Genomic DNA, 24,778 nt, shown 5'->3' with positions numbered 1-24,778 from the left:
AATGAAACTGACACTAGATAAACGTTGTAAGGCTGGGATGCAGAAAAAAGGTCCAGAAGGGTTACAGGGAGAAATTGTTGGTTCCTTTCTACAACAGGTGGGGTGGAGATGAAAAAAAAGATACTTTTGCTGAAAAATCGTTAAAGTATGATAAGATTGGGATTGTCTGCTGTTTCTCTATACCTGCATTAGTTAGCATGAAATTGTAGAGAATTTTAGAGAAGTAGGGTCAAAACCAGAACTCCTATTTCCTTATTCTCAATCCAATGCTCTATGCTACATGAGAGGCAATTAAGGGATAAGGAATGAGAGCTGGGTTCAAATTCACCTCCCTTTTCCATTTACTAGATAGATAGAGAGGCCCATTCTGTTCCTCGGTTATCTTATCCGTAAGATGGAGATAACAACCTCGGCCTCTCAGGGTTTGCTCTGAAAATCAAGTGTTTAAATATGAAACTTCCCAGACTCCGTAAATACTCGTTTCAATAAATGACCTGCTCACTAAAGAAAATTACAGCCTTTTCCTGTATAAACAGTAGGAATCAACTGTACAGTGACCTTCCGGCCTCTGTATGTCTGAGTTTTTGCAGCCGCGGGGCCGGGGTGGTCGGGGGAGTAGCCGCCTCGGACCACGCAGCGGCCAAGCGCAGCCCGAAAACCAGCAACGCCGCGCTGGCGAGTCCCGCGGTGCGCGCGTGCGCGCACCGGGGGGGCGGAGTCACTGGCTGACGGACAGTTCGTTTTAGCCACCCCGGCCGCGCTGTCTCTAGCGCCCCGCCCCCTCAGGCGTGATAGGTAGCGGGCCTCGACCAATGGTGACGCACAGCCGTGGGCACCGTAACCAATCAGGGGTTGGGAGCCTGGAAAGGAGCGGGGCCGAGTTAGAAGCGGCTGGCGCGGCCAGAGGGCTGAGCGGCGCGGCGCGGCGCGGCGGCAGAGGTAAGATGGCGGCGGGGCTTCCTCTCGCTTCTGCAGTTAGGCAGCCGCTTCGCCCCTCGTGCTGTCTCCGAGCTGCTGCTTTGTTTCAGCCAGCGTCGAGGTTGCTCTCTTCCTATAGGCTCCCAGAAGCCAGATTCTCCCGTGCCTGGAGCCAGAGGACAAAATGGCGCTTGCACGGGCGGCCGGGGACGGGCAGGGCCCAGCCGTGAGCTCTGAGGCGGCCGGGACAAAGGCGGCGTGCGGGGAGGCGGAGGCCGGGCGCGGTGCTGCGGCGTGGCCGGCGCTCCCTCCTCGTGCGGCGGCCGTGCGAGACTGGGAGGCGCGCGACGCGCGGGTGGTCCGGGTGGGGGAGAAGTTGCCGTGAGACTAATGGCTGCGAGGAGGGGGGCGGGGGGCGGGGACCTACGGAGGGAGACTTGGGCCAGCCCTTTGGAAACTACCCGCGCGGGCAGCCCGGATGTTGTGCAGCAGGAATTTTCGGGAGGGCTAAGGGCTTTCTGATCTTTTGTGTGACCCTGCAGGTTTTGGTATGAATAGGATTCGGATCCACGTCTTGCCGACCAATCGGGGGAGGATCACCCCAGTGCCCAGGTCTCAGGAGCCCCTGTCTTGTTCATTCACTCATCGCCCATGCTCGCAGCCTCGTCTGGAAGGGCAGGAGTTTTGCATTAAGCATATCCTAGAAGACAAGAATGCACCCTTCAAGCAGTGCAGTTATATATCGACGAAGAATGGAAAAAGATGTCCCAGTGCTGCTCCAAAGCCCGAGAAGAAAGATGGGTATATATTTATATATATATATATATATATATATGTACAGATCATTTATGTCGTGTGTACTTTGAGTTTTAAAGGGAGGAGGGGGGTGGGTGGGATGAGGTATATCGTGAGGTTGTGAATAGCTGGAGTTTTATTTTTTTTTTATTTTTTATTTTTTAACTTTTTTTTTAATTTTATTTATTTATGATAGTCACAGAGAGAGAGAGAGAGGCAGAGACATAGGCAGAGGGAGAAGCAGACTCCATGCACCGGGAGCCCGACGTGGGATTCGATCCCGGGTCTCCAGGATCGCGCCCTGGGCCAAAGGCAGGCGCTAAACCGCTGCACCACCCAGGGATCCCCATAGCTGGAGTTTTAATGTTGAAAACTGGAAAGAGGGCCACTGACTTCATACCTTTTAGACCTTTTCTTTTGTCTGTAAAATAAGGGGATATTCTAGATTATTCTTACCCACCCACCCCCCCCTCCCCCGGGGTCCCCTGGCTCTTTGGGTCATGACCCTGAGCCTCCTTAAGCTGTGTATACGTGTATTCTTCTGGGAGAGGCTTTGTGGCTTTCATCATAGAAGCAAAAGTATTCACGCAGAAACAGAATTTGGCTAGTTAACTCTGCATGTGTAGTTTGGTTTTGAAATTGTGCCCCACGTCTTATTACCCACAGTGGATTGATAGCTGAAGTAAAATACAGAGTTGCCAGAACCAGTTTTGAGAGATGAAAGTGGATCTCTTTGATTTGTTCTAAGATGATGTCAGCATTTTTTATAGTTGAAATGTTTGGTTTGATGAATGAAGCACCAGGTTATGCTGCCTGCATTTCTGCTTGGTAATATATAATGAGCTGACCTTGGGCCGGTTAAATTGCTCTGCCTCACTGGCCTTTTTAATTTATAAATGAAGGTAATGCTCATTTTAATTTTTTTTTAAAAGATTTTCTTTATTCATGAGAGAGAGAGAGGCAGAGACACCGGCAGAGGGAGAAGCAGGCCCCATGGAGGGAGCCTGATGTGGGACTCAATCCTGGGACTTCAGGATCAGGCCCTGGGCTGAAGGCAGGCGCTAAACCACTGAGCCACCTGGGCTGCCCTCATTTTAATTTCCTAAGAATGATCTAAAGATTAGTGACTAAGAAAATGGTTGAACTCTTTGAAGAAGAAGGGACTGGAGTATAAATGTTAATATTTTTGTCTCCTTAGGGTGTCTTTCTGTGCTGAACATGCCCGTAGGAATGCCCTGGCACTTCATGCTCAAATGAAGAAGACCAATTCAGGGCCTATGGGTGAAACACTCTTGTGCCAGCTGAGTTCTTACGCTAAGACAGAGCTGGGGTCTCAGACTCCAGAAAGTAGCCGCAGTGAAGCCAGCCGAATTCTGGGTAAGGATCTTCTCCTAGAATGAAAAAGGAAAAAGTAAGTTAAAGAACTTGTTTTGGGTAGCACAGTGCCTTGTGAATATACATGGCATGTGATAATAATGTAATTCATTGACAGTTTGGTGAGAATTCCAGGATTGCTGTGTTCACCAGTTCTTTTCAGTTTGAAGTAGTGTGTGCTTGGGTTTATTTTTCTGAGTTTTTGATGATTTCCTTCATTGTTGTTTATGCTTGTCTTTGTGAGGCAAGGTAATTTCAGGAAGCAAGAATAATTTTGAGTTGACCTTTCTGCCCTTTTGAGGGCAAGGTTACCTTATTTATGTTTTAAGTAATCTTACCTGGGTTGTATTTTTTCAAGCCAATTTTATTTGTCAGTGCCTTTGTACTAAGTTGTTGGGGCTTTTTTTGTTTGTTTTCTTAAACGTTAAGGTTTGGGTTGATGTGTTAAGTAATCTAGTTTTGTGTGGTGGAGTTACGGAGGTGGGAAGTCTTAATGGCTGCTCTCCCTTCCTTGCCTCAGATGAAGACAGCTGGAGTGATGGGGAGCAGGAACCCATTACTGTGGATCAGACATGGAGAGGTGACCCTGACAGTGAAGCTGATAGCATAGACAGTGATCAAGAAGATCCCCTAAAGTAAGTTGTAACTCCACATAAGGCTTTAAAATTTTTTTGTAGTTAGAATGTGGACTGTAGTAATGCATGCAATTAATAGATTAATAACCTAGGAGGGGTGAAGAGAGTTTAGCTATTTTGTGAGCAGTAATAGCTTCTGTATTTTAAAGTGTCCTGTCCTGGTTCACCACCATCTTGCTGCAGGGCAAGATTTTATTCTGTTTTGGAAGTCTTGTAATTTGGAAAAATTTTTGGATATCAAATTCTACACATGAAAAAGCCTAGGGGAGAAAATAGGAACTGTCTTGGACATAATGGGAGGTTGGTTGAGAAATGCTTAAATCCGTTGGAGAAGAGGAAATTGATATAAATGGATTCCTGGCTTAAGCCTCAGGAACAATAATGTGATTGTATTTGAATAACTACTTTTTTTTTTTTTTTTTTGCAAAGTTACATTTTATGAGGGTTTTTTTTTTCTAGTAGGAAAAAAAAAGATGTTCAAGAGTTTCCTTGGTTTCATGCCTAAGAAAGAGAAACTGATTTAGAAACCTAGAAGTGACTAATCAGTCTAATTATATCTTAACTAAGATTCTGCTCTTCACTTAGTTCATGATCACCTTAAGAGTTGTAGAAAAAAAAAAAAAACCGTTGCTACTCACTGCCTTCTATTTCTGTCTCATGGTTTGGGTTTAGTTTAGTTTTTTCTTTTTTTGTTTTCTTCATTCTTTTTGACTACTGTCTTTTGAGAAACATTTCGCATTGACAGCATACAAGTATAGTAAATAGGTAATGAATTTCTAGTCTTTTTACAAAATCGTTTAGGTTTACATTTGCTAAGTAGAATAATTTCATCTGTTTTTCTTGAGTAATGTCAGTTACTCAGTTCAAACAATGAGTGTCAGTTCAAACAATCTTGTTTGGAAAGTTTCATCTAAGTAGTTTGAAAGTTCATTAACTGGCAGGATTCTTTCTCAGCAGTAATTTTATACCAGACATTCTTTTTTTTTTCCTCTCCCATTGTGGTTCTGAAAGAAAAAAAAAAAAGCCAGACTTGCTGCTTTGAAGAGGTGTATGCTCTGTAGGGTCACAAAGTGACTGTCCTTTGGTGTGGTAAATACTCAGCTTTGAAGGTCCAGAAACTTGATTTTTGTCAGTAGTAATCTACAGTGGATCAGTCTCTGGGGGACACATTTATGCTAGTGTAACTTAAAAATACCAGTTAATTTTATGAGATGTATAAATGTTAAAAGGACTAGATACTTGATGTCAGTGTCTCCTAAAAGGAACATTCAAAGGGGAAAATAAAATAGGCAACTAAATATAAGGCTTTCCTTAATTCCCCTATGAGATCCAAAAAAAATTTTGGCCTTCTAAAATATTTGCATTTTTAGGGATGTCAGTAGAGTTGTTAAATATCTTATAATACTAAAGTTTTTTTTTTTTTTTTTTTTTTTTAAGATTTTATTTATTCATGAGAGAGAGAGAGAGAGGCAGACATAGGCAGAGGGAAAAGCAGGCTCCATGCAGGGAGCCCTATGTGGGACTTGATCCCAGGACTCTGGGATCATGCCCTGAGCCAAAGGCAGATGCTCAACCGCTGAACCACCCAGGCGTCCCTGATACTAAATTTGTTAATATGTTTCCATATTGCTGATGTCTTAAATTTAATAAAAGTTTCTTTATTTAATGAAATTCTTTTAATTTCATTTCTGGTGCCAGTGTTTTGTCACTAGGACCATTTTTTTTGAATCATTAACAATTTAACAGCGTATGTTTTCTTTACTTGCTTGTTTCAGAAGGGTGCTTTTTGTATTATTTATGATGATGTCATTAGATTTTATCCTAACTAGAATTAGTATTAGTGTAGTTTCTTTCCCCTCTTGTAGGTATGTATATGTGATTTTCCTCAAAGTAACCATTTACTTAATTGTTTTTATTTGTTAAAGATTTTATTCATTCATTCATTCATTCATTCATTTATTCATGAGAGATACAGAGAAAGAGGCAGACACACAGGCAGAGGGAGAAGCAGGCTCCCTGCAGAGAGTCTGATGTGGGACTTGATCCTATGATCCCAGGATCATGACCTGAGCCACTCAAGCGTCCCAGAATGTATTTTAAATTAGAAACTGAAATCACTGTCTTTTGTACTTCAACTAAAATAGGTTAAGGTATAAATGCTACTAAGTTGAATACTTTTAAGCTGTTCTGATAGCTTTAATTTCTTCACAATTAAATTATGAAACTGGGATAAGATTGTAGATTAATAAAAACTTTGAGTGTTCCATGTCTTCACTTCTTAAACATAATGCAGGTAACTGGGGAAAATAATGAAACCTCTTGCCTTCATCATGTTGTGAGATCACAAATTAGTATCCATACTTGGGGATTTTATTATTTTGTTTTTTAATAACTTTTTTTTTGTTTTTTAATAACTTGAATGCTGTATGTAAAAACATTCCTATTTAATAAGGTGATGGTCTCTGTGCTGACTTACTGTTAAATAAGAAACTTAAATCTCTTCTCTACCCTTTTCTGCGTTTAAGCTGTGGTTTTATTTTTGTGTTTTCTTATGTTTTTGCTTAACTCTGTTTTATTCCAGACATGCTGGTGTCTACACAGCAGAAGAAGTTGCCCTGATTATGCGTGAAAAGCTAATTCGTTTGCAGTCTTTGTACATTGATCAGTTTAAACGACTTCAGCATCTGCTCAAAGAGAAGAAGCGACGTTACTTACATAATCGCAAAGTGGAACATGAAGCTCTAGGCAAGTGTTCTTTTTTTAAAAAGATTTTATTTATTTATTCATGAGAGACACAGAGAGAGAGAGAGGCAGAAACACAGGCAGAGGGAGAAGCAGGCTCCGTGCAGGGAGTCCGATGTGGGACTCGATTCTGGAACTCCAGGATCACGCCCTAGGCTGAAGGTAGGCACTAAACCACTGAGCCACCCAGGGATCCCATCTAGGCAAGTTTTAATGTTAGTCCCAACAAGCTGTTGTGGCTTCAAAATGTGTATTTGGTAGTAGTTAGATTTATTTCTGTCTTGGTACCTGGAGTGAAGGAGAATTTGCTTTTGAAAGTGGCTATCTTATGGCCAGAGTTTTCTCTGTTTATTTCTTGTTAATTGGGGAAGCCATCCTTTATTGGTTGCTTGGCACGTAAATCTTGACTGTTGTGACTCACCAGGTAGTAGTCTCCTGACTGGCCCAGAGGGACTTTTGGCCAAAGAACGAGAGAACTTAAAGCGTCTAAAATGTCTTCGGCGGTATCGTCAGCGCTATGGAGTGGAAGCCTTATTACATAGGCAGCTGAAGGAGCGCAGAATGCTGGCTACAGATGGTGCTGCCCAACAGGTAATTTGTGTTTATATCTGTAAGGGGTATATATTTGCTTTGTTTACAAGTTAGAGTAATAGTCAAAACATTGTACAGTCTTGGATCGGAAATCTGACTTAATTGCACGTGGGGTAAATTGAAAAGAACACTTACGTGGAAGTCCAGAGACGTGAATTGTAGTCTTAGTTCTCTCTCTTTTTTTTTTTAGTTCTCTTTTGACCAGTTCTGTGTCTGCACTGTTAACTTCTTTGGGCCTCTGTTCTCTGTAAATTTACAGGTTGCCATAGATTTCTAAGTTCTTTGGTTCAGAAATTCTTCAGTTCAGAAATAGGGACTGGTTAAAGCGTAAGTTGCTTGGGAAACTTGTTTTAGAAGATGAGAGGATAGGTAGAATAATAGGAGCAAAGAATGTCAGGAGCTAAGTTGATAGGAAGCAGAGGTGTTTTTTTTTTTTTTTGTTTTTTTTTTTAAGATTTTATTTATTTACTCATGAGAGAGAGAGTGAGGCAGAAACATAGGCAGAGGGAGAAGCAGGCTCCCCATAGGGAGCCTGATACAGGACTCAATCCTGGGACTCCAGGATCATGCCCTGAGCTGAAGGCAGAAGCTCAACCACTGTGCCACCTAGGCTTCCCAGAAGCAGAGTTAAGTGATCATTCTTAAATTTGTTTTTTTAAGCCCTTGGTCTCTGCTTAATTTTTAAAAATAATTTATTTATTTATTTATTTATCTATCTATCTATCTATCTATCTATCTATCTATCTATCTATCTATCTATTTATTTTAGAGAGTGAGCAGGAGGGTCGGGGAGGGGCAGCAGGAGAGGGAGAGAGAATCTTAAGTAGACTCTGCACCTAGCATAGATCCTGATGCAGGGTTTGATCTCATGGCCCTGAGATCACAACCTGAGCCAAAACCAAGAGTTGGATTCCTAACTAGCTGTACCACCGAGGCACCTGGAATAATTCCATTTTTATCTGTTTTGTTTGTTAGGGCTCCACTTAAAATTGCAATTTACAAAAGGGTTTTGCTAGGGGCACCTGGCTGGTTCAGTCTATAGATCATGCAACTCTTGATCTTGAGGTTTTGAGTTCAAGCCCTAAAAAATTGTCACTAAAAGACAAAATAGTTTGGAAATCATTAAGCTTATCACCCACTTATATGGAGAGGTGTTTTGTATTAGGGTTGACACATTATTTGGACATGAGGTTTTAATTTTTTTCCTTTTGTGTAGTATTGGTGAGTGAACTTGTCAAATGTTGAGTTTTTTAGCCTTTAAGGACATACATTTCTTATTAGTAAATATCACAGGTATTTGGTTGTGTTTTCTTTAAGATTTATTTATTTTAGGGAGCTTGTGTGTAAGTGGGGGAGGGGCAAAGGGAACCTTCAAGCAGACTTCCGCGGAGCAGGGTGCCCAACACATCTGGATCTCACATCCATGAGATTGTGACCTGAGCTGAAACCAAGAGTTGAATGCTTTAATCATCTGAGCCACTTAGGAGTCCCAGTTGGTTGTATTTTCTTTTGAGGGTTTGTTTGATTTATCTATTTTCTCCATTTTAGGCTCATACAACTCGTTCCAGTCAGAGGTGCTTGGCCTTTGTGGATGATGTTCGTTGTTCCAATCAATCTCTTCCAATGACCAGACACTGCCTTACCCGTATCTTTTTTATTCAGTTCAGTTTGCTAGCTAGATTAAAGGCTGGTGGGAATCTCTGCTAGTTTGCTTAATTGAAGGTCTTTGTTTTCCTTTGGCCCTGAATCAAGGCCAGCAGTTTGCTGAAGCTGTTGGTTTCAAGCAGGAGCCAAAAGAAATGTCTTTCTATGGTCTGTTGGCCATTTCAGAACTTTGGAAATGTAATGGTCAATTCGTTAGAAAGAAACATCTGTGTCATTGGAGATAGGAGTGGGCTAATATTTACTCGTAGTAGATGAATACTGAGATTCCAAAATGTAGAGCTCTCTGATAGAACTTGTTCATTGGAAATACAATACTGTTGAATCCAGTTATCACACACAAAAAATTACTTTGGGTTTCCCGCTAAAATACTATAGGTTCTGAACTGACTTTTCTGTGAGAATTATCCTTCTGTATGGTCAGGGCCCTAATTTGTATATTTAGACTTTATTCAAATTGGAAACTTACTATTTCCAAAAACAATGATTCCACTCTCCCAGTTAGTTTGCCTTTAAACCATCATAGCATCTCTTGATTCTGCTATGAGACCACATTTACTACCAGGTTATAAGACTTCTGAGTTGTTTATTGGATTGTGAAAGTACATCTTTATTATGAATATGAAGAAAGTCACTTTGACAGTAAAAGCACTTGTTGAGTATGAAGATCTTTATTATCTGAAAGGCCTAAATCTTGCTGGATATCATTTGCCTGGCAAGAGATAAGAAATATTTGGAAATGAAGTGTATCTTCTTTAATAGGAAAAGAAGGAGAACCTTCTCTTGGTCTTCTGAGAGGAAAAAATTTTTTTCTGTTCTGTTTGTTGAATATTTTACCATTTTACTACTTTTTGTAATAAATGGTAAAAGATTGCTGTCCCTAATATACAAAATACTTGTGTGAGGTAATTAAAAATTAAAAATAAATGCTGAAAATATATAATTGGGCATTGGTAGACAGATTTAAAAGTAGAAGTGGTAATTAAAAGTATTTATCTTTACTTTACATATGTGAAATAGGAAATAAGGAAATTTTTAGTCTATGAGTTTGATACTTGTATATATATATTTAATGAATGAGTAAATTTCAGGTTGGTGAAATTGTAGTGAAATGGTCCTTCCAGCTACTGCCAGTGGGAAGACCAAGTGGTGCAAGCTTTTTAGAAAGCAGGTTGACAGTATTTATATTGTTTGATAATGATCATGTTACCTTGGAATTTAAGAAGATAGTCAAATGTAGACCAATATTTTTATATGAAATTCTTTTAAACGGAGACAGCCTTAAAATTTTCAGAAATGGGGTGGGTATAGAGAAGAAAATTATGATACAATATGGAATATGTTTAGGCAGTAAACATTAGATTTAACAAAATTTATGAATGACAGAAAAATGTATGATAATGACAAAAATAAGGTATGGAATTACATAAAATCAGATACTGAGAGGGAAAGTAAAAGAAGTGGACTACTTTTGGATGGTGGGGTTATTAATGCCCTTTATTCCTCTGCCCTGTACTTTTCAGGTTTTCTTCAGTGAGCTTGATTTACTTTATAAGTCAAAAAATCTCAATTTACAAATATTTTTTTTTCAATTTACAAATATTAAGGAGTATTTTAGATTTATAGTATTATATTCAAATAGTTTATTAGAATATTTTTAAAAGCAAAGTTGAAATGTATTTGAAAAGAGAAGGGAAGTATGATTTTTTTGTTTTATGTTTTTTTTCCTTTCCACTCCATAGTTGCTTAAGTCACTTACCCTTCCTTAAGTCCTTATCCCAGAGAAACATGCGACTGCCATTGGTGACCTGTTAACTCTTTACTCTGGTCTAATGGAGACAGCACTGGACTGAAAGTGAAGGACCCAGACTCTAGTTGTAGGTCAACCATTCCCTTCTCTTTGTCTCTCTTGTTCCCATTGTAAAGGAAAGGGGGTGGAGGAGGATGGGGGGGAGGGTTTTTCCAGAATATTGTATTAAATAAGAGACTTGTTAAAGTCCTTTGAATTCTATGAAAAAAGTTCTGATTAAAACAATTTAATGGAATGATTTTTAAGTATTCATATTGAGTAAGATTGGGCATTGGAGACTTTAGATTTTTTTAAGCACACAGAATGCACATCTGGTTATTCCCGTAGGATTCATGTGTTCATTTGTTCATTTTCATTCAGTAAATACTGTTTAATTTGTACTATTCACTGTTCCTTTAGAGTAGTAGTTCTCATCTGGGGAACCATTTATATCCCCATTTGGCAACGTGAGGAGACAGTTTTGCTTGTTTATAACTTGGGTGAGAGTGCTACTGACATCTAGTGGGTAGAGGCCAGGAATGCCACTAACCATCCTATAATGCACAGGACAGTCAGTAATATCAGTAGTATCATGGTTGTGAAACTCTGCCTTAAGAGTTTAGCAGTTTCCAAGAATTGATTGAGACAAATGGCTTTATTCAAGAAGTTTTATTTGTTTTAAAAATAAGGGCAGCCCGAGTGGCTCAGCGGTTGAGCGCCTGCCTTCAGCCTAGGTCCTGATCCTGGAGACCCGGGATCGAGTCCCACGTCAGGCTCCCTGCGTGGAGCCTGCCTGTGTGTGTGTGTGTGTGTGTGTGTGTGTGTGTGTGTGTGTGTTTGTGTCTCTAATGAATAAATAAATAAAATCTTTGGGATCCCTGGGTGGCTCAGCAGTTTAGCGCCTGACTTTGGCCCAGGGCGTGGTCCTGGAGTCCTGGGATCGGGTCCCATGTCGGGCTCCCTGCATGGAGCCTGCTTCTCCCTCTGTCTGTGTCTCTGTCTCTCATGAATAAATAAAATCTCTTAAAAAAAAAATAAAATGTATGCTTGACTTTTCAATTTTTAGAAATTACCTTAAAATTTGGGAGAAAATTACCCATAATTCTATAATCCTGGGTACAGTTTATAGAAAATTGTTGCTTTCTGGTTTAAAAGTAAGCTGACATTTGGGATGCCTGGGTGGGTCAGCAGTTGTGGGTGTCTGCCTTCGGCTCAGGGCATGATCCTGGAGTCCCGGGATCTTTTTTTTTTTTTTTTTATGATGGGCACACAGTGAGAGAGAGAGAGAGAGAGAGAGAGGCAGAGACACAGGCAGAGGGAGAAGCAGGCTCCATGCACCAGGAGCCCGACGTGGGATTCGATCCCGGGTCTCCAGGATCGCGCCCTGGGCCAAAGGCAGGCGCCAAACCGCTGCGCCACCCAGGGATCCCATTTTTTTGTTCTTTTTTTTTTTTTTTTATTTAGGAGTCCCGGGATCGAGTCCCATATCCGGCTCCCTGCGTGGAGCCTGCTTCTTCCTCTGCCTATGTCTCTGCCTCTCTCTCTGTGTCTATCATGAATAAATAAGTAAAATCTTTAAGAAGAAAAAAATAAATGTAAGCTGATATTTGAAATAACAGTTGTCTGTTAATCTAGGGGGAAAAACAGTTTAGATTACATGGTATCACTTGAATAAAACCCATTTAATGGAGTAACTTGAACCAAATTTTGTGGTTTTATCTAATCATTCTAATTATGATTCATCCTACAGAGAGCTTTTTTGCCATCTTGGAAATTAGCCTTTAACTATTTTACCCTTAATAGAAGTTGTTACTGCTCTTGGAGTGTTCCTGGAGTACTTCCTTTCCAGGGACCTCATAAGCAAAATTATCTTCATCTCTTTCTGTTTGGGGCCAGGACAAATTCCCTGCACTGGTAGTCCTACCCCCCCAAAAAGTAAAGGGACATGGAAATTTATTTATTTATTGTCTGTCTATTACTGGAGCTTTTATTTTCCTGAGTTCTCTGCTGCTTTAAACGTAAATATTTTGGGAACAAGATTCAAAAAGTTTTTGCAGTCTTTTTGCCAATCTACTTACCAGAGTTCTTGGAAGGGTTTGGTAGCACTTCTTTGCCATAGCAGTTTTCTTCTGAGTAGGTATAGTTTCCTAGGATTGTTATTGCTATTTGCTTAGCAGTGTTCTCAAACTCCTAAGTGAGAACAAGATTGGTGTCTCTAGTTTAAATGACTGGGATCCTGAAGCGTAGGTTAGGGACTTGATTTAAATTACTGGTAGAGCTAGAATTAGATGCTAGTGAATGATACTTATTTTGAGAAGAACTTTAAAAATTGCTAACTGTGCTTGCTTGGTTCTGTTTCAAATGTAACCCATTGTCTTCTGTAGTGCAGACCTTGAGTTTTACATGGCCGACAGCCCTTCTATTTTGTGCCTCCAATAGATCCATTTTATTTCCCTTGACCATTTTTCTACAGATATTTGTCAGGACACGAATCAGGTTCTCTTCAAATGCTGCCAGGGGTCTGAAGAGGTACCCTGCAACAAACCAGTTCCTGTAAGCCTCTCTGAGGATCCCTGCTGCCCACTGCATTTCCAGTTGCCTCCTCAGATGTATAAGCCCGAGCAGGTACTGTCTGTGCCAGACGATCTGGAAGCCGGCCCCATGGATCTGTACTTGAGTGCTGCCGAGCTTCAGCCCACTGAGAGTTTACCTCTGGAGTTCAGTGATGTAAGTTAGAGAAGCTCTGCTCTGGTTGGCCCTTCAGGCAAGGCCTTATTTATTAATGGTGAGACTAGGTTAGTCTTTTGTGGCTGGGAGACTTGATACCAAGTTTTTGAAATGATACATGTATGGGTTGTATTTGACGTTAGCATATTGATTTAGAGAGTTAAAATGGCAGGAGTTTATCTGAGGGAATAAAAAGGGAATTAAATTGTAAACTATGGGAAGTTAGAAAATCAAGATTATGGTTGGACTTGGTGTGGCCAGGAAGTCTGGTACCATCCACAAGGTAAGTGATTCGCTAGAATCTTAATAATACAAGTGAATTCTGATACCTACTCTTGACAGTTGTAAGCTTATGTTTTTGCTCTGTAGTAGTAAAGATTTCATTTTCAGGGTAAGGTGCCCACAGGAAATGACTCTAAACTTAACTCTGGCTATTGACTTTTATTTTTGATACATTATTACAGATTCTGTTGTGAATGGACTAGAACAACAGTGATCTCTTTTTAAGTATTTACAGTCTTCTAAGTATGTACACTACTTTTTTAAGCTTGTTCCTCAATTGGTCCCAGCCCATGAACCCATCTCTGATTTTATTGTTCCCCTAATTAGCACTACCCCTACTATGTGACTCAGGGATCAGTTGACTGACTTACCATCTCTATCTTAGCAAGTTACTTAATATTTAGTGTTCTGGATAAAGGTTTTCATTATTTGTTCTGAAGATAAGTCTTCTGAATTTCATAATAAAGGTGTGTTGTATATAACCATGACATGTGTAATGGGACAAATCTAAATGGAAAATTGAATATAGGTTGCAAGATTGTTTGCTAAGGGTAGAAGCAAAGTTTGGGTGACTTCAAAGATATTGCTTGCTAAGAAGGATATATCCGGACAGAGTAATATCTGAAAAAGAAAGGTAGTATTAAGAATAAACTGATTCCATTTTTTTTCATAATCCCCATCCCCTTCTTTGCTTAATGTATGATTTACAGGCTATTTTTGGTTTTTATTACTTCATTTATAATAAAATTATAATTTTTATTATAATCCTGATTTTTTTTTTTTTTTTTTTTTTTTATTTATGATAGTCACAGAGAGAGAGAGAGAGAGAGAGGCAGAGACATAGGCAGAGGGAGAAGCAGGCTCCATGCACCGGGAGCCCGACGTGGGATTCGATCCCGGGTCTCCAGGATCGCGCCCTGGGCCAAAGGCAGGCGCCAAACCGCTGCGCCACCCAGGGATCCCTATAATCCTGATTTTAATTGCTTTTTTAAAAATTTCTTTCACACAGATTTTATAGAATGTGAAAACTAGAAAGGGACCTCCTTATATACTTTAGTGCTTCCCAAGTTTTTGCAGTGAGATTTTGTTGAAGAGCGTAAATGAATAGATAGCTCTGGATTGATAAGGACAGAGTTTTGTCCACTTCCCTTCATTTTAAATGTGAAGAATATACAGAGAAGTGCTATCTTCTTTTTTTTTTTTTTTTTGAACTTTTAATAACATGAGCAACTTTATAAGGTCTAAAAATTAACCTAATAAGCATTACATCACCAGATTCCTTTTGCATATTAATATACATATATGGAAATAGCACGTGTTTATGTAGGCATATTAGGTTAGTAACTTTTATTTCATCTGATAATTTCTTAGAGCCATTTCATTTTTGCTTTTCCCCTTTCACCTGTTTTTTGCCATATTGCTCTTTGGAGAATTTTTACACAAAATTATAGAGATTGTAAGATTCATGATGATAGGTGAAACTGACAGTTAAGGAATCTTAATTTTAAAAATATTTAGGGGGCACCCCGGGTGGCTCAGCAGTTTAGCGCCGCCTTCAGCCCAGGGTGTGATCCTGGAGACCCAGGATCCAGTCCCACATTGGGCTCCCTACATGGAGCCTGCTTCTCCCTCTGCCTGTGTCTCTGTATCCCCCCCCCCCCATCTCCCATGAATAAATAAGTAAAGTCTTTAAAAATAAATAAATAAATAAATATTTAGGAGCTTCTGGATGGCTCAAGTCAGTTAAGGGTCTGACTCTTGATTTTGGCTGAGGTCATGGTCTCAGTCCTGGGATTCCTCTCCCCATTGGGGCTCCATGCTCAGCCTGTAGCCTGTGTAGCCCTCCCTCACTGCCCATCCTCCCACTCATTCTCTCTCTCTCAAATAAAATCTTTAAGAATATTTAAAAACATTGTCAAATCTGTTCATTCTTGTTGCTTAGATTTGATTTTTTTTTTTTTTTTTTTTTAGGGATATGAGAAGTAGCCTTATTTTGGGGATTCCAGTGGGTTTTTAAGATGGACCTTTGATGTTAGAGGTTTAAAAACTATAAATGATCAATTATTTGTACTTGATCATCTATGTTTATATTAATGTACTTTTGATAAATCACATTGGTTATTATAAGTATAGTTTTTAATCTTTGGAGGTAAAATTTCTCTAGAAAATGTTGAAACAAAATCCAGTTTTTGAAAAGAAATTTTGTCCTATAAATTCTGTGTATATTTATTAGTATAAAATTTTGCTGAAAAAAATGATTTCTTAATTGTATGAATTTCACCAGGCAATCTTAGCTTATAACCTACATTCTGCCTTAGATATATTTTTATAGCTTAATAACTTCTGGTAATTTTATCTATGGGAGGACCAGGTATTAGGTATTAATATAGGTTAAAATTCAGTCTCATTCTGGGTATTATACTTGGCTGTTTTCTGTGCTTTGATCCAGGATGTTTGGCAAGTAACAACCTAATACATTAATCCTATTACATTTTTTGTGTGATTTTTGAAATCAGAACAAAATGTGGATTCTTTATGTCCTGATGGACTTATGTTTCTAAGTATTCTTGTTGTAATAGGCATTTCTGCTGGTTCTTCCTTCCTCTCTTGTTTTAGTTTTAGGTTCCTTTCCCCAATTTTAATTCTTGTAACATACAACATGAGTATGTGAGAAAAGCCTTTTCAATATCTATTTTCTTTAGAAAGCATTTCCATACCATTGTTATCTTGAGATTTGGAAACTTTATGCCTTACCACTTAAATGAGTTCTTTTGAATTCCAAGATAATTATTTGTATAATTGTGTAAAGTAAAAAAATTGGAGAAAACAGTTCACAGGCTTAACCATGTGAAAATACTGGTTTCTGTTTCTTTTTTTTTTTTTTTTTTCTTTTCTGGTTTCTGTTTCTAATATAGAAGTTTCTAGGAGTACCTAGGTGACTCAGTCATTTGAGTGTTGGACTCTTGGTTTGGCTCAGGTTGCAATCTCATGGGTTATGAGATAAAGCCCTAAGTCCAGCTCTGTGCTTAGTGGGGAGTCTGCTTAAAGATTTTCTCCCGCTGCCCCTCTCTCACTCGCGCTCTCCCTAAAGTAAATAAAACATCTAAAAAAATAATTTCTAACAGATCTGAAATCGATGTTACATAGATGATCATATCCTTTTTCTGAATTTCTGCTTAAATTGCGCAGCTTTTAAGTGTACTACATTCTTAAATCTTTCTTTTTTTTTAAGATTATTTATTTATTTATTCATGAGAACGGGGCCGGGGGGGGGGGGGGGGCAGTGGGCAGAGTCACAGAGGGAGAAGCAGGCTTCATGCAGAGAGCCAGACGTGGGACTCGATCCCGGGTCTCCAGGATCGCGCCCTGGGCCGATCCAGTGATCCAGCGTCTCTGCGATCATGTCCTGGGCTGAAGGCAGCACTAAACCGCTGAGCCACCCAGGCTGCCCAGTACATTCTTTTTTTTTTTTTTTTTTAATTTTTTTAACTTTTATTTATTTATGATAGTCACAGAGAGAGAGAGAGAGAGAGAGAGGCAGAGACATAGGCAGAGGGAGAAGCAGGCTCCATGCACCGGGAGCCTGACGTGGGATTCGATCCCGGGTCTCCAGGATCGCGCCCTGGGCCAAAGGCAGGCGCCGAACCGCTGCGCCACCCAGGGATCCCTACATTCTTTAATTAATCTCTATCTTAATTATTGTGAAATGTGATTCTTAATGTGGTGATTAGCACACCAAAGAAGGGGAGAGGGTTTCAAACTCTTAGACTTAATTTGGAAGCACTACGCCTATGGTGAAGCTAGATTACTGGAAACAGCTTCTATAAAGTTAATTGGGCATGGGGGAGTAGAAACCCGTTGTAATTTTCACTCTTGGGAAGGGAGTTTTGCAGTAGACTCTTGGTAGCATGAAAGTCAGTTTGACACACAGAGGCTTTACAATGCTTTAGGCCCTGAATCAAGACCAGTGGTTTGCTGTAGCTGTTGGTTTCAAACAGGAGCCAAGAGTAATATGTTTCTGTGGTCTGTTAGCCATTCAGCACCCCAATGGGAATGGCTCTTTCAATTAGAAGAACATAGTCTATGGAATATGATGTCCTTTCTTTCCTTTCTCCCTCCCCTCCCTTCCCTCTTTCTTTTTAAAAGAGCAATTGAAGTATGTTTTGTTTAAGAATTAGGAATTTGCTGGGTGGGGATAGGGACTTAAAATAGTATTTCCTTAGCCCACTGTGACTGTTAAGACATTAATCAAGCAATCTCATATTGTCCAATCTTTTTTCAATTTTTTCTTTAGTAAGTTCTGCTCATCGTGGTGCTTGAACTCACAACCCTGAGATCAAGAGTTGCATGCTCTACTGACTGAGCCAGCCAGGCACCCCACATATTGTCCAGTCTTTTAAAGCAGTATTTTATTTTAGCTTGCGATTATGCTGATTGTCCATATTAGATTCACAACTGGCAAACTTAGGTGGTGACTACAGTTAGTTTTAAAAGAAATATACTTTTTTTAATAAAATTTTTTCGTAAAATATTTGTAACATGAAATTTGCTGTTTGAACTGTTTTTAAGTGTACAATTTAGTGGTATTAAGTACATTAACAGTATCGCACAACTGTTACTATTGTCCATCTCTGAAACTTTTGTATCAGCCCTGAGACTCTGCCCATTGAACTATAACTCCGGTTTCTTCTCTCCCTCCAGTCCCTGCTACTATTTTACTTTATGTCTCTGAATTTTTCTATTTGAAAATGCTTTTTCTTTTTTTAAGCTACTATAGTGGTCTGTGTTTTACTCTCAGCAGCAAGAAAAAGTTCTTAGTGCTTTTGGATCTTACCTGATTTGTTGGACATTGTGGGGAAATCTTTTTTTTTGATTGAAAGTAGGCAAGGGGGTAAAGGAAATAAGGGAAAATTGCTTTGAGATTTGTTGAAAAATATGCTAGCTTCAGCTTATTGGTTCCCTTGGTATTGCTGATAGGCTTTTTCTCTTTCTTTTCCTAGGACTTGGATGTCGTGGGTGATGGTATGCAGTGCCCTCCTTCACCCTTACTTTTTGATCCTTCTCTAACCCTTGAAGATCATTCAGTCAAAGAAATTGCTGAAGGCCCAGTGGATATTCTGGCAAGTGAAGGACAGCCCCATCCAGGCACAGGTCTCCCTGCTGGCTATGGCTAGCATGTACTCCCAGTGAGTGAGGTTGTCATCACAAGTAGACTATACAGGTGCCCCAGATGGCAGTTCTTCAGATGGGCTCCTAAAGAGAACACCACTAGTCCCAGACTCTGAGTAGGACACGTGATTTTTTAGTTAACTAGAAGAGGTTAAGATAAAGAATCTACATAAATGGTTCTTTTTAAAGGGAGAGTTTGACACTGGGATTGTTTTCATCATAGAGTAGGGACAAGTAATGTGATTTGGCTTCTTTGAGCCTTGGGTGGGGTACCAGTGGCCCTGACTGAAGACTAGCAGTTGTACTATAGCTGTTGGTTTCAAACAGAGGCCCAAAGGACTATCTTCCTCTGATCTGCTGGCTGTTTTGGAACCTCAGCAGTGAATGGCTGTTTCATTGGAAGAAACAATGCACAGCTCTCCCTCCCACTGGGAGGGCCTCAGGAATGCTACAAATAATGACTGCTGACTCCAAGGGTCAGAGATAGTTAAGTATGGGGAAGAGTGACGTCTCAGAGTTTTTAAAATTTCTGCCTTCTTGATGTTGATTAAGTTAGATTCATGTTTCAGACCATAATGAATGGATTTGTAACCAAAGTGACTTTCTTTTAACAGGGCCAGATGCAGATGGCTGGAGATGGGTGCAGATCACAGGGGTCTCGAAATACTGAGAAAGCCTCTGCACCATTGCCTCACAGTGGAGTGGCTACTGCAAATGGGAAGCCAGAACCCTCTTCTATCAGTTGATAGTTTGTTTTCGGAACCATTTGACTTTGGCGGATTTGAATTTTCCATTCTTTAAACAAGTATTTATGATTGTCTCTCACTGAAGGACAACTGACTACGATGGTTGTTTTTCCTCTGGGTTATTGAGTGCTATAGGTAAACAAACCAAATTTGTAGGGGGAGGGACCAATGGTGTCTACAGATTGTGGATGTCTTCCCACTCTGTGCAAGGAAGAGAGAGATAGGTGATTCCTGTTAGAGCTGCTGGGATTGAGTGTTTGGGATTGTGCCTGAGGGGAGAGACATCTTTGTAATGGGAATACCCAAGTCTTGGAACAAATCCACATAGGTGTTTAGGTAGGAGATGTGTACCCTTGGGATATTAATGGAACCCAGTGTCTGGTTATCTCTATCTAATGGCCTGTGTTTTAGCTTTTCTTTACCTCTCATCTGATTGGTAATCGGAACCTCCCTTCCCCCAGTGAACTCTAACCTATAACCTCTGAGAATAGCCCACATGACTGGACCCTCCTTAACCATCCATCTTGCTTCTAACCTGTGTAAATTTCTGTAGTGGCTCTCTTATGTAAGATACAATAAAAAAATTATTGTATATAATTTCTATTAAATGTTAAAATGTTATGAAAATATAAAGCAATCACTTGAATGCATGTTTTCTTTGTATTTGAATGCGTATATATGTTTTTGGGTTTCTTAGGGAGTTGTTTCTGATGGGAAAGGGAAAAACACAACAGGTAAATTTCCATCCCAAGAAGTAAATACATTTTCAGTAACTTGGTTTGATTAGGAGGATAAGATAAAAACCTGAAAGAAGTAAGAGAAAGGGGTGGAACTACCTTATGAAAGCCTATCGGTTCCAAAAATCCTTTTCATCCTACTTTCTGCCACCTACTCCCACTTCCATTTCTTTCCCCAATTAAATCCGTCTGATTATATCTCAAAATTCTCTAGATCTTGGAACGTATATATGTAAAACTTCCTGAAGTTGGGCCTGATGTTAGATCACAGAGAAGCATAAACTGTCAAGATCATTTTGATGGTGAATCTAAAGATAAGGTTAAAATAGAAGTTCACTTACGATTGAGTTACCTATGTTAGAAGTTGTCTCTAATAGGCATAACTTGGAGATATTGTAGATTAGGTTCCAGACCACTGTAGTAAAAACAAATACCTTGATAAAGCGAGTCAGGTAAATTTTCTGCTTTCCCAGTGCATGTAAAAGTTACATTTTTACTATACTATAGTCTATTAAGTATGGGATAGCGTTATGTCTTTAAAAAGTGCATACATTGTTTAAAATACTTATCATTCAGAAATGCCCATCATCTGAGCTTTTAGCAAGTCAATCACTGTTCATAGGTAACTATAACATATATAATAATGAAATATTGCAAGAATTACAGATGTGACACAGACACAAAGTGAGCAAATGCTTTTGGGAAAATGGTGGCAGTACATTTCCTCAATGCACGGTTCCCACAGACTTTCAATTTGTGAGAAATGCGGTATCTGCAAAGTGTAATAAAGTGAAGCACAGTAAAATGAGGTATGCTTGTAATTGTCCCTTGACCTTGGTCAGTTAAAGTGCTGCCCACTTTTCTTATTTATTAGCCCCATGATCTGTGGCTATTACAAGCTCAATCCTGGCCTGTAGAGAAGGCTCATTGAACTTAGTGGAACTGGTGTCCTTATCTGATGCCTTTGGTGAATAGGAATAATGTCCTCTGGGCCTCAGCATAATGGACCCATTTTGGCATATTTTTCCCCTGCACCTTTTGATTCCTTCATCTGCCTTTTTCGAGGGCAACTCCAGCATTTTCACTTTGCTGAGTGTTCACCTTTTTTTTCCAGATTTCTGAAAGGCACCTTGGAAGCTAAATTACCCCCATTCCCTGGGCTCCTGGCCAAGGTCTTAAATCCTGAGAACTGAGCACGTGCTCCCAAGTCAGTGACTTATCCAATTTTACGTTCCTTTCCCCTTTATTAAGCACCCTCAAAAATCCAGTTTCAGGGATATTCTGCTACCTTCTACCAGTGTCTGCTGGCTAGTTCTTATGGTTCCTTTGAGGTAAATTTTTTTTTTTTTTTTTAAGTATTTTATTTATTCCTGAGACAGAGGCAGAGACACAGGCAGAGGGAGAAGCAGGCTCCATGCAGGGAGCCTGACGTGGGACTCGATCCTGGGTCTCCAGGAGCAGGCCCTGGGCTGAAGGCGGCACTAAACCATTGAGCCAGCAGGACTGCCCGTAAAATTTCTTTACTTCCTTATCAGGCTCGATGCATTTCTAGTTGGGGTATGCTGTGATTTAACCCTAGTACAGGCCTACCAGGAAAGAAATGAGGTGGAGGCAGCTTTGTGGGAGGAAGAGGACACGTTTTGTGAGGATGGCCCTCTTTAAGGGAGTCTTCCTGCCTCCATGGGGGAAATGCTAGCTCTTCCTAGGGAGTGATGGGTCACCTCTGCAAACACGGGTCATGGAAGTCTGCAGAGCTGATATTCTTGAGCTTCCACATAGATGTCTTAATACCATACTTAATACCGTACTTATTTTTTTTTTTTAATTTTTTTTTTTTTTTTATTTATGATAGAGAGAGAAAGGCAGAGACACAGAGGGAGAAGCAGACTCCATGCACCGGGAGCCCGACGTGGGATTCGATCCCGGGTCTCCAGGATCGCGCCCTGGGCCAAAGGCAGGCACCAAACCGCTGCGCCACCCAGGGATCCCTAATACCATACTTATACATTAATACAATCCAGGTTGTTGCGGTCACGCTCCTGACCTTGGCATCACAGTACCACTTTGAGCATTTAAGCTTCTCTGGAATTCAACTCATTAAATCCTCAGGCTGCTACTTAGCTGTGAGTGCTTGCTGAGTGTTCAGGTGAAAGAGACCTTTTTAAGAAACCCCACTGGCTCTCCTATTTCCACTTTAGCTTTCTAATTTTTTTTCAGCCTGTAATTACTTCTCCAGAAAGTATTCATCATGTAACGAAGTTTTTCCTTTGACCACCATAACCCATTTCCTCCACCCCCACCCCCAGTCTGTGGCAATCCCCAATCTGCTCTCTGTTTCTGTGAATCTGGTTTTTTAAGATTCCATGTGTAGGTGAGATTATACAGTATTTTTTTAAGATTTTAAATTTTTATTTATTAGAGCAAGCATGGGCTTGTGGTAACGAGAGGAGAGGGAGAGGCACTTCCCACTAAGCAGGGAATCTGACGTGAGGCTTGATCCCAGGACCCAAAGATCTTGACCTGAGGCGAAGGCAGACGCTTAACCGATTTAGCCACCCAGGTGACCTTACTGTATTTGTCTTTGGCTTATTTTACTTACCATAATACCTTCTAGGCACATCCATATTGTCCCAAATGGCAGAATTTCCTTTTTCCAGGAAGCCTTGTGACCAGTACATGGTTGGGATAAAGATAGGTTAATGCCTTCAGACTCCAGCAGCCAGAGATGGTATGTACTGGGCAAGAGGTCATAGTCTCAATCTTTGAGATCTAGCTTCCTCTAAGTGGAAAGAATATTTTCTGGATTCCCTGTTCTTTATATTCCTGACACTTTGATGGTCCCTAACTGGCTCAGCTGCCCAGATTTCACAGCCTGCAATGATTGGCCACTTTGGTTGTAACCATGTCACCAGGACTGTCCCCATCCTGGCATCATCAGATAATACCACCTGGCCTCACTGTTAGCACCCATGGATGGTTCCATTTGATGGATGTATCTGTCCAAATTTTCTGACTTGCCCAGGTATCACTTATGCAGCTAAGCTGAAGATGTGGTGATGGGAGTGGTGGTGGATAGAGAACCGAGTCCTACAGCTTGAAAATGACTTGTCTTCCCAGTTTTATGTACCTTCTGCTGATGAGCTATAGCTGTCGGCTGTCTGAATGTTCCTTAAACCTCTTCTACTTGTATTTCATGGCATACCATCCACCCAGTGACCAAAGTGAAAATCTGGAAGTGATCTATCGTTACCTCTCTCTTATGCCCACACCCAATTGATCACTACCATAATTCTTCCTTCCTAATATCCTTTGAGTTTGTTTCCTTTCTTCATCTCTACTGACATTTTGAGCCACAAGTTGCAAACTGATGACTTTTGTACCAGATTTGGCCCATAATTGGTTGTTTTTTTGTTTTGGCACAATTTTGAAAATGAAAAAATTATATTAAAATTCTCTTGACAATTTGGAAGACCTAGTGATGCTGGGCATTATTCTTGCATGAAAACAATTGACTAGAGCTAAATAGTGGTGGGTATTTTTAGTGACGTGCTTTTTATTTTCTATAGTTCTTGCCTCTGTTATTTTAGAACTGGCCTACTTCACTCATATTGGGTCTGGCTCCTCCAGGCACTGGAAATTGCAACCCCTTGTTCTCTCTTGAGAACTGATCTCCCAGCTTGAAGTCTTACCTCTTTTAAGTCTATACTGCAGCCAAACAAGCTTTATTTAGTCATTCTACTGCTTATGCCAAACTAATTTCAGTGGCACCTCACTGTTTTCAGGAAAACAAGCAACCTCTTTAGCATGGCATTTAAGACCATTTTATGCTCTGACCTTAATTATCTAATGACTTTTGTCTCAAAGAAATGTTCTTTCTCTTAATGTGCTACTTTCCAGCCATATGCAACTTCCTGGGTTTATTTGAAAAGGAAGCATTAAAACGTGGCCAAGAGATGCCTGGGTGGCTCAGCGTTTGAGCGTCTGCCTTTGGCTGAGGGCGTAATCCTGCGACCCGGGGTCGAGTCCCACATCGGGCTCCTCCTGAGGAGCCTGCTTCTCCCTCTGTCTGTGTCTCTGTCTCTCTCTCTCTGTGCCTTTCATGAATAAATAAATCTTTAAAAAATTATGCATCTAGGGCAGCCCCGGTGGCGCAGCAGTTTAGCGCCGCCTGCAGCCGGGGGTGTGATCCTGGGGACCTAGGATCGAGTCCCACATCAGGCTCCTTGCATGGAGACTGCTTCTCCCTCTGCCTGTGTCTCTGCCTCTCTCTCTCTCTCTCTCATGAATAAATAAATAAAATCTTAAAAAAAAAAATTATGCATCTATTGAGATGATTATGATTTTTAAATTTCTAATATATTGAAACATTTATTTCTAATTTTAAACACATTATATTCCTTGTATAAACCCAACTGATCATAATTTATTACTTTTTACATTTGTCTAGGTTCCTAGATTTATTTTTATTTTTTATTTTTTTAAAAATGACTGTTTATTCATGAGACACACAGAGGGAGAGGCAGACAGGCAGAGGGAGAAGCAGGCTCCATACAGGGAGCCCGATGTTGGACTCAACCCCTGGACCTGTGATCACCCTCTGAACTGAAGGCA

General features: G+C 40.2%; 1 protein-coding gene and 3 non-coding genes across 9 annotated transcripts; all 4 read left to right on the top strand.

The window, feature by feature from the left end:
* The first annotated feature begins 801 nt into the window (after positions 1-801).
* On the top strand, positions 802-20,080 carry KANSL2 (KAT8 regulatory NSL complex subunit 2). Of its 6 annotated transcripts, none has more exons than XM_038577502.1 (10): positions 802-939; positions 1,461-1,719; positions 2,912-3,090; positions 3,608-3,722; positions 6,304-6,467; positions 6,889-7,055; positions 8,604-8,700; positions 12,980-13,233; positions 18,516-18,666; positions 19,299-20,080. In XM_038577502.1, the coding sequence occupies exons 1-10, from the start codon at positions 813-815 to the stop codon at positions 19,352-19,354; spliced, it is 1,569 nt and encodes a 522-aa protein (XP_038433430.1). In that variant the 5' UTR covers positions 802-812; the 3' UTR covers positions 19,355-20,080. The 6 variants fall into 6 exon arrangements, with proteins under 6 accessions (XP_038433430.1, XP_038433432.1, XP_038433431.1 ...); XM_038577504.1 differs by having other exon boundaries at positions 12,980-13,131; positions 18,516-18,635; positions 19,299-20,076; XM_038577503.1 differs by having other exon boundaries at positions 18,516-18,701; positions 19,299-19,436.
* On the top strand, positions 8,792-8,928 carry LOC119866494. Its single transcript, XR_005380239.1, has one exon. It is a non-coding gene; the product is annotated as a small nucleolar RNA SNORA2/SNORA34 family (small nucleolar RNA).
* Positions 17,463-17,595, top strand: LOC119866495. The gene has a single exon (XR_005380240.1). It is a non-coding gene; the product is annotated as a small nucleolar RNA SNORA2/SNORA34 family (small nucleolar RNA).
* LOC119866496 lies at positions 18,960-19,095 on the top strand. Its single transcript, XR_005380242.1, has one exon. It is a non-coding gene; the product is annotated as a small nucleolar RNA SNORA2/SNORA34 family (small nucleolar RNA).
* Positions 20,081-24,778: the final 4,698 nt, after the last annotated feature.

This window comes from Canis lupus, chromosome 27 (assembly GCF_011100685.1).
Source record: "Canis lupus familiaris isolate Mischka breed German Shepherd chromosome 27, alternate assembly UU_Cfam_GSD_1.0, whole genome shotgun sequence".
NCBI lineage: Eukaryota > Metazoa > Chordata > Mammalia > Carnivora > Canidae > Canis > Canis lupus.
Note: the sequence above shows the minus strand (reverse complement) of the source record. Positions and strands in the feature narration are given on the sequence as shown.